The 9,574-nt window shown below is 28.8% G+C and overlaps 1 protein-coding gene across 1 annotated transcript; it reads left to right on the plus strand.

The window, feature by feature from the left end:
- The first annotated feature begins 2,963 nt into the window (after positions 1–2,963).
- Positions 2,964–7,101, plus strand: LOC113866527. Its single transcript, XM_027501355.1, has 5 exons — positions 2,964–3,189; positions 3,287–3,331; positions 3,423–3,716; positions 3,813–3,979; positions 6,910–7,101. The coding sequence occupies exons 1-5, from the start codon at positions 2,964–2,966 to the stop codon at positions 7,099–7,101; spliced, it is 924 nt and encodes a 307-aa protein (XP_027357156.1).
- The last annotated feature ends 2,473 nt before the right edge of the window (positions 7,102–9,574 follow it).

The raw sequence follows: 9,574 nt of genomic DNA on the forward strand, positions 1-9,574 counted from the left end.
CTGAGGCGTATCATTCATAATCCTGAAAGTTGTTCAGGGTAAGTTTAGCAGAAAGGCTGGATAGGAGTGGAAATTAGTGAGAAAAATAGAGGTAGAGAAGTGAAATTGACAATTAGACTGCTATATAGGCTCAATTTTTTAGGGTGAAAAAAAGTTGAGATTAAGAGGATTTTTCCCATAGGTCCGGGAGACCATTGACGTTTACTGTAAGGTTTATGGTGGAATTGTATATTGTTTATAACTCAAATTTTTATTTTACCTGATAAAAAATCAATTACCAGAGCTATACTAAAGTAGAGGAAGGTAATGATAATCCAGTGATCTTAAATTGATCATGTGCTTGTGGATGTTATCCCAATGGGGTGCTTAATAATTGGTCATGGTTATCAAAATCTTGTAGCACTGGCTTGTTCGGGCATGTGAGAAGATAAGACAATCTCTGAAGTAAGTGGGGATGAAGCATATCTCCTAGAAAAGCAGGAAAACTTCATAAAATAAATCAACTTTATGGACCCCAAACTGCCAACTAACGGAACCTTTCTTTCATGATACCTACTTTGCATACGCATTAGACAAAACTGATGACCATGAAGAGGTCCAGGGTGGGACCCTTCTACTTCCATGTTGTGAGGACCCTTCCCATTTTCATTTTTGCAGGATTGCACCATCATGTGGTTTGCACATGCACAACCACGAAGGCATTCTCACTCCAATTCTTCACCCCACTCCACTCCACTCCACTCTTCTGACAAATGACATCCACTTACACAATCACTTAACAGCCCACGCTGAAAGCAACCCAACAGTGCTTACATTATATTGATGCTATGCCATCGCAGTCTCGAATCTCAACTTGAAGAACAGTAATAATACAAGGCAATTCACCCCCGATGGGCTTTCTCTAGGTTACAAGAGAAAGTTGCTCAATTTTTGATAAAGTAAAGGAAGGAAACTTCATTTTAACTATTTTTGTTTCAAATGAAATTATTTAAGTTTAACAATGGATGATAATTCTTCCAGTATGCTCATATCATTTCATAACTTCTAACGCATCTTAAATTTCATTAATATAGCTGCTGAGATAGAAATTCTCATTCAATAAATTAAGTTCACAAATTTCATACAATTTTAAATAAAGAGACTCCTCCAAAATGAGTTTCTTTAGAATGATAGGTAAGAATGTTTTACCATTAATTTTTAACTGGCTAAGATGTCAAAGTCAATTTTGTCTGTAAAATTACATATTTATGATTGTCTAACCTATCCAACATTTGATATGTATAATCACTAAGATAGTATCATATGATTTTATGACTCGATTTATTAAATTTGTATTTTACAAAACATTATAAACACTGTAGATGTCTAAAACTTAATCCTAAAAAATGCAAATTCCCTCCTCCCCGGTTCAGTAATAATGTAAATAAAAGGGGTTAAACTATTATTCTACGCAATTATACTCTTCATTGTTTGGCTGTTCAAATTTCCAAGAAAGGAAACCCATTAGAATATGACATTAATTTTATGTGTGCTCTCTTTGATTTAAAAGCTTCCTGGAAGTTTCTTTGTGCGCTTTTCAGATGTAAGTTTATTGAAAAACATCTAACTTTACCTGATTGCAGGTCGAAGGAGAAGTTTCCTGAATTGGGTATCGAGAGTTTGTGTTTATCAAACAAAAATCAATGATTATGTGAGCTGGTGTAAGGTCCGTTTGAATTACTGATGCATCAAGGCCAATGTTGGGCTTTTTAAGTGCAAAGCAACAAGGGGGGTAAACCATAAATGTCAACCTTTCTCTATCGGATTGCCACAAATTGATAACAAAATTGTGACCACTACCATTGTTTTGGCAATTTATGATGTACCTGCCGAATTATAGTTTCTCTTGTTACATTGCGGTAGGTCAGTAAGTTTGATATATCTATCGATAAAGATGTGCTTCAAGTGAGGGCAAGCAAATAGTCTGTATAGTTAAAGTGTTTCACACGCACACATGAATGTGTAAGAGCATGGTATGAATCTAGTAACACTATTTTTATATACAAGTGAGATGTATAATTCTTAATTTTACAATCTTACATGAATTATTAAAATTAAAGATTGCAAAGTCGCATGACTTATGTATTTTAATTTTTAACTATTTAGTAAGATATAGTTATTTACACACACACACACACAGTAGTATGACTTCAAGCGAGTAGTTACTTTCTTAGACCCACCTTTACTTTCGTTTTTGCAAATTGCAAAAAACCTGAAGACCCCATATCAAGTCAAAGCGAGCTTTTTTGGTCAAAATTAGGATGTGATCTAATGATACCCTTGAGTTCGATTTTAATTGCCATACTTAAATTCAAGTATAAATTTATCCTCTTGTTAGTAGAATTATATCATATATGTGTAGATGTGTGTTACAAAAAAGAATAAATTTTTCTTTATAATATTTTTAAAATTGTCTAAACTCATGGAATTTTGTGTGCCCCAATTGTAATATCAACCATTGCAGCATACTAATTAATGGAACTAGAGAGAAAATGTTGACAAATGTATATTTTGTCTTTCTTCAACATAGAACCGTATAAATCCAATGGTCTTTTTTTGTCCGATGATAATAAACAGGTAAGATTAAAATCTCACCCAGTTGTACTATTTGGATCAAAGAATAATAAAGTTACTGGCAGCACAATGAATTTATTGCAGGGACCCAAAAAAGATAAAAATATAGACAGACATGTAACATAGAAAACATTTGAGCCATGTAGTTGTACCTTGGAGATTCTAAAGGTGAAAAAAGAGCAAATTATGGCAGAGACAGGTTAAATACAAAACCATATGCAACCAACACAAAAAGCTTCACCTTCTGAACTCTGAAGATCTTTTTTGGTCGTGTTATATAGCTGTACCCACTTTCAACCCGTGCAAATTTTAGTATAGGCCTTGAACTTAAGAAAACTTCCAACTCATTCATGGCCTCCACAATGGAAATGCAATCATCTTATAGTTCCAAGAAACAAGATGATTCAGAGTTCAATTTGACAGAATGGGCAGTGAAAGCTAGAATCAGTAGAGAGAACACCAAGTCCAGAAGGTACTCAGCATCATATATAAGAAGCTTTAGAGAAGACACAAGGTCTTTTAGATCAAACATAACCATTTCTAGTACTGCTTCTTCACCTGGGTACCCTCTAAAAGGTGCATATATTTTTTGTTCACTTCACTTCAAGTAGTTCATGATGATTTGGATTTTTTAACCTTTAATTTCCCTCAAATTCTCTCAATTTTGTCACAGATGAAATAGACCCTTCAACCTATTCTTTCACTACTGCTCTTAAAGGTACCAGAGAATGAACCACCTTGATAATTAGCATAAAGGGTTTATAATATTAGTTGAATTTTTCAATCAATTGCATGGTGGTCCACTGCAGCATTGCAAGCAAGGTCAGCATATAAGAGTTGGGAATGCTTATCTCCAGAAGGGTTTGCCTTGAATTCCAAGTGGAATGAAGCAGAAAAATATATATGCAACCCTCTTTCAGGGGAGGTACCAATGGAGTGTTTATCTGCAAAAACTCTTAGTGGAAGATCATTTCGAAACTCAACAACAAACAGAATTACCATGTCTGCCCCTCTTGTTTATTCTGCAACACAAATTCAAACAAAGCCATCAACTTACAACAGTTACACCCAAGATGATGTGGCTCTTCAATTTCACGTTCCAGGTTCTTATACTTAATTATAATTAGTCTACATTTTCTTGTGTTTAATTTTATTTGGTGACACAATTTTCATGCCACTTCACAATTCTATGTGTACAGAAAAGGTTAAAGAGGGTATGACAAGAGATGCAGGTACTCAAAGTACACCTCCTTATCTTAGTTCAAGCAATCCCTGCCCTGCTTTAACACCATCCATCATAAAGACTTCAATAAAGCTATCTGAAGATAAGCTAAATTCAAATGCTAGAACTATATCTGAGGCAGAGGTATGTGCTAGATTTTTCTTGTTCTTTACTTTTCAAATGAATAGTCAGAATCTAATGCATTCCAGTCATGACCTCGACATTTTAGCTTCAGATTCATTTTTGTTTGGTCCTTTAACTATGAAAACAAATAATATTATCCATTTAGGTAATGAATGTCATTAATGGAAGACAAAAAATACCAACATTAAAAAGGTGCGAGTTTTAAAAATATGGTGATGTTTTATGTACTCGTTTGTTATACTTACTTTTTCCTATGATACTTAATTGACTCTTGACTGTAATCTTCGCTGTAAATTTGATACATTATTAGTAAGAAGTTCTTAACACTTTATGATATATTAGCTAATCCTTAAAGATGTTTGACTCGAATTTGAAAATTTATATATGCTTTGACAACTTAATGATAACATAAAAATTTAGATTTTGTTGTTAAACATTGGAACGCATTAATGTTAGTGTTGCAGCCTTTGTTTTTATTTTTTTTTTTATTTTTTTTTGGTTTTTAAATGCTTGATGAATTCAAGAAAATATGATAAAAAAAAAGCTCTTACGGTTAATTTCAAGTAATTGAAAATAATATTTTCTTAAAAAATATTATTAGATAAAAATATAAAAAAAAATTTATTTTCTATTAAAACCTTAACTCATTTAGATACATAAAATTATCACTCGTGATTGGATCTCAAGCATCTCAACACTATAAGGAACAATAGCATGTTGTAAAAAAAATTATTGCAATGCTGAATTACTTGTCAAAGGTTGAGTAGTTATCAATTTTGTGTCAACCTGAGGAAGTACGATAAAACCATATTCAAAACCCAGCTTTAATTTTCCATCTTCCAAATGTTGTAATGCAAATGGAAGAAAAGAAAGAACAATAAACCTAGGCCAAGGGTGTGTCTTTCTAGATAAGAGAATCAAGTCTAGTTGGCATATAGTTAGATGATAACCTTCCAATGTGGTGTGGGGGCAGTACTACATATGTTGGTCCCTCTCTCTGTTTCATGAGCACATGCCACTCTAGTTTTGGTCCCTTCATACTTACCCCAAGTTGTCTGCTATATACACCTATATTTGCACTTGTCTTTATCTTGGGAAAGCCATTTTTTCAGAGATGAAAGAGTTTCTTCACAAGTTGATAATCCATTCCAAATTTAACTCTTCAATCCACCCAGATTTCCTTCTTAAAATACTTGTGCTATTTTCTTTCAATATAATGCTTCTCCTTGTTTCATGTAAAATTACTTTTAAATCTACGCATGTGTTGAATAACATGATGTAATCATGTTAGAAAGAAACAAAATATCAAATTTAATTAATAGATTCTACGACTAGTTATGATGTGTTTTTATTTTACAAAAATTGTATCTTTATCTCTCCAGTATATTATATCATATTACTTAACAATTTAAAATTTGGAATCCAAGTAAATTATTTTTCATTCATAGTTAATGAAAATAATGCCTTCTTACTTCCATGCTAATAGTCCTTCATTAGAATTTTAGGTAAATAAATGCTACCCAATATTTTAGTTAAGAAATTAAAATCATATTTTTTTTTAAAAAATATTATCAAAGAACTTTTTTCCATAATTGTCATTATATTCCAACATGCATTTTTTATTTTTAATTCTTTAACTAGCATTCTAATAACACTAATTAAATTAACAAGGCCCTTTGTATAAAGTGCTATAATTAAAAACAGAGTGAATTATACAGCATAATTAATTCTCTGCATTACAGCAATGATATATTGCAATGACATATTGCAATGACACCATAGAATAGGCACAGCAAGGAAATTTGGCATGGGAAATGGTAACTGAAAAGTACTTTGTTTTTACCTTTTATGTGAATACTTTTTACCCTATTATGTTGCATTGGAAATGCAAATAAGTGGATATTAGGTAGACGAAAAATTAACTTGGTGGATAATTGAACCTCCAACGTCAACATCGTACTTGGACCCATGTCAATTTGAGTTACAAACTGGTAGGGTAGTATACCTTAATTAAGGAGAATATGTAGTGGTTCCAAACACTCCTGCAATGTGGTACATTTCAAGTCATTTTCCCAAATGTCACACAAACACACACATGCTGTTTGAAGGAAGAGAAGCCTTTAACTTTCCTTCACATTGGGGCTCTCCTACAATGTTTTAAAACATACTCTTTTTTTTTTGTCGTATACCATCAACCAAACACATTACTATTGATTAGTTTGTTCAAATTGTTTTATACAGGTTGAAATCCTTGGTGTATGAGGAACTTTTAGAAGATAGAGTAACTATATATCATTGATCCATGAAATCAATATATGGTTAAAATTTTATAAAAAATACATATATGCATATATATATAGTTGAATTTTTTTATAATTGAATTTTTTTATTAATGATTATTAGTGTGCATTTTACACTTCATAGAATCATTTAATAAAAGGCTCATCTGATTTTATAATATATGCATGTATTTTATTATAATTTTAACCATCGATTCATGCATTTACCTAAGTATATAATACCTTAATCTAACTTACAGGTGATCTTTTCAGCAACTCACTCAAGGTAGTGAAAATATCAATTTTTATAATTCACACATTTGAGAAAAACTTAACCTAAAAAAATAACCCATTAAACAAAAGAGCTTTATTAACTTAAGCACTATATTGAATTTTTTATTTTACTAAACAAGGAAGTCATAAAAAGTTCACAACATAAATTGGTTTGCAAACAACTTATATATAATTTGTAGAGCATGATTACCATTTAATCAACGTGAATCAAACTTCATAACTTTGATTACAAATAATTAATAAAGGAAAATTTTCTGGGAAAAGATGGCATGATTGATTAACATTTTCAGAAATGTTAATCAAAAGTACAAGATGCACCAAATATGAAAATTATGAGAGGTACAAATGCATGTGCAGGTTGAAGTGAAGGATAAAGAAACATGGGACACAAGAAAAGAAACTGTGAGAGAAGTGAATAGTTATAGGAAGAAAGATGAGGAACATTGCATGCAAGGTGGGTGCTTTTCATGGATAAGGAAGAAAAGAAAGGGAGAGAAAGAAAGAGAAAGAAGGAATAACATTTTTCTCACTCATTTCAAAGTTTGCTAAAAGAAAGAGTGAAAATTGGAAAAAGGGGTACCACAGTAATAGTAATTGAGGTTGTTCTCTTTCTTCACTCAATCTTGAGGAATTTTGCAGTGCTTATCATAACCACAAATAGAAATGCTTAGAACAATTGCAAATGTGTGTAATCTCTACATTGTGGTACATTTTTTTTTCTGTTTCTGTTATGTGATTCTATGGTGCGTTAAAATATATATTTGTTCTCTATATTTTTCTTGTCCAGAATATTTATGGTGAAAATTCACTGACAGCTTGGCCTTCACGTGCACCCTTTTGTTTTCTTATCTAACGTATTGTTGTATTTATAAGATTTTCTTTTTCATATTTAAAGTGAGATATCTTTTGACGTAATTAGTGTAAAGTGAAATCAAAATTAGTATAAATTGTATTTTTTTTTAAGCATGATTATTTATTTGTAATCTTACTCTTACATATTCTTTATATATTTTTTAAAAATATACAACTCTTTGTATGTTTCTTTTAATTTTAGATAATATTTTAAAATATATGTATAAAAAGATTAAAAATTAAATAAAATTGATTATATATAATATTAATTTTTAGATATTTAAATAAAATAATTTTTGTATTTAATGTAAAACATGTATTAGAGGACTGTTTTATTTTAAAAATAATCTTGAGAACTTAAACATGCAGTTGTATTAAAACTTAAAAGAGAGAAAATCATTTATCATAATATGTTATCCAGATATATATATATATATATATATATATATATATATATATATATATATAGTATTCTTAGATTAAGAACTATTATTTAATATATTTGATTATATCAATAGTTATGTAAGTATCAAATGTATTAATTTTCAAATCATATATAAATTGTGGGATTTCACTCATATTAAAAAATAAGGCATTTGTAAATGAATTTAAATACAATAGAACGTCGATTTATTCAGCGATAAATAAAAACTATTATGTGGTTATTAATAAAGAAAAAACTTAAATATATTTATTTAGATGTTACTGCTACAGATTATTAATTAAAATTTTATCTTCATAATACGCGATAACATTGAATATAATTTTTTTATTAAAATACATATTTAATTTTAATTAATAAACAACTCTAATAATATAGATAATAACACATAAATTTAGCCTATAAAATAAATATCTAATTTATCAAGAATTATATTATAAGTATATTAATTTAACAATATTAAATTAATAAAAGTAACATAAATTTAAGAAAAAAGTAAAAACCCTAAACATTCCAATTTTTTCCTTTTCTGCCCTTTGTTTCCGGGAGCCTGGCTTTGCCGATGTTTGGCATTACACCCCACCCATGGCGTGGTAATAAATAAAGTTGAGGTTCGATTTCTTGTTTTAAAAATAATATTTTTATGATTTAGATTAGTTATTTCTAATTTTTTTCTTATTTTTTTAAGTGATAATTTTTAAATTTTTATTAGTAAATAAATGAAATTTAATTAATTAAAATATAAATTAAGTCTCACATTAATATATAATTTTTAATGACTAATTTTTATTTAAAAGACAATATTTATTAAATTTAAAGCTAAATATACAATAAATATGAACAAATATTATAAATTATAACTTATTCTAAATTATAAATTAGAAGTTAAAATAAACTCAATTTATTTAAATATAAATATGTTTAATAAATTAAATTTTAAGTTAGTGTTTATATAATAATAAAATAAAAAATTAGCGTAAATTTAATGTATTGCAATTAGGTATGTGAACCAAAAATTGAATGGTATTGCAAAAAAATTGTTTTTTTTATAGTTTTTTAGATTGATTCATGAACATCTCTAGTATTTAAATTCTTTGCAAATATTTAATTATTTTACTTTTATAACAAATGTAAAAAATTTTACTTTATATTTTTAACTAAAGCAATTTTATATATTTAATATTTTATTGACTTTTTATGTGACAAATGGGGACTACATTTTACAATCACAAATAACACAACATAACTTTTTTGTCTTCATAAAAATGTTATTAGAGGGCAATATATTTTAGTTTTTCTTTAAGATTACCTTCATTAAATTGGTTGAGGTGTATAATGTATGATTGAAAGTAATTCATAATTTCATATGCATATGTGTAAAAAGTTAAAGCAATTCAAGAGCATATGTTTTACATATCAATCAAGTTTAAAGACAGTCTCATTCACTGGATAAGCATCTGCACAATAATTAATTTGAAATATAAAAATGAATAAACCTATAATTTAGAATACAAAAATTTGTAAATTGGACTAAAAGCCCATGAAATGTGTTGGTTGATAAAGTGAATTGAATTGTTTAATTTAATAATATATTATTTTCTTTAAAAATTTAAAGCCCAAGAGCTAATCCTAAATCAAGTAAAGTAAGATCAGAATTAGGTTTGAGTTTTTGTCAAAAGATTAAGATTAGTTTTTTTTTTTGGTCAAATATTGAGTGACTAAGAAAGT

This window comes from Abrus precatorius, unplaced genomic scaffold (genome assembly GCF_003935025.1).
Source record: "Abrus precatorius isolate BTA unplaced genomic scaffold, Abrus_2018 Scaffold5, whole genome shotgun sequence".
Classification (NCBI taxonomy): Eukaryota; Viridiplantae; Streptophyta; class Magnoliopsida; order Fabales; family Fabaceae; genus Abrus; species Abrus precatorius.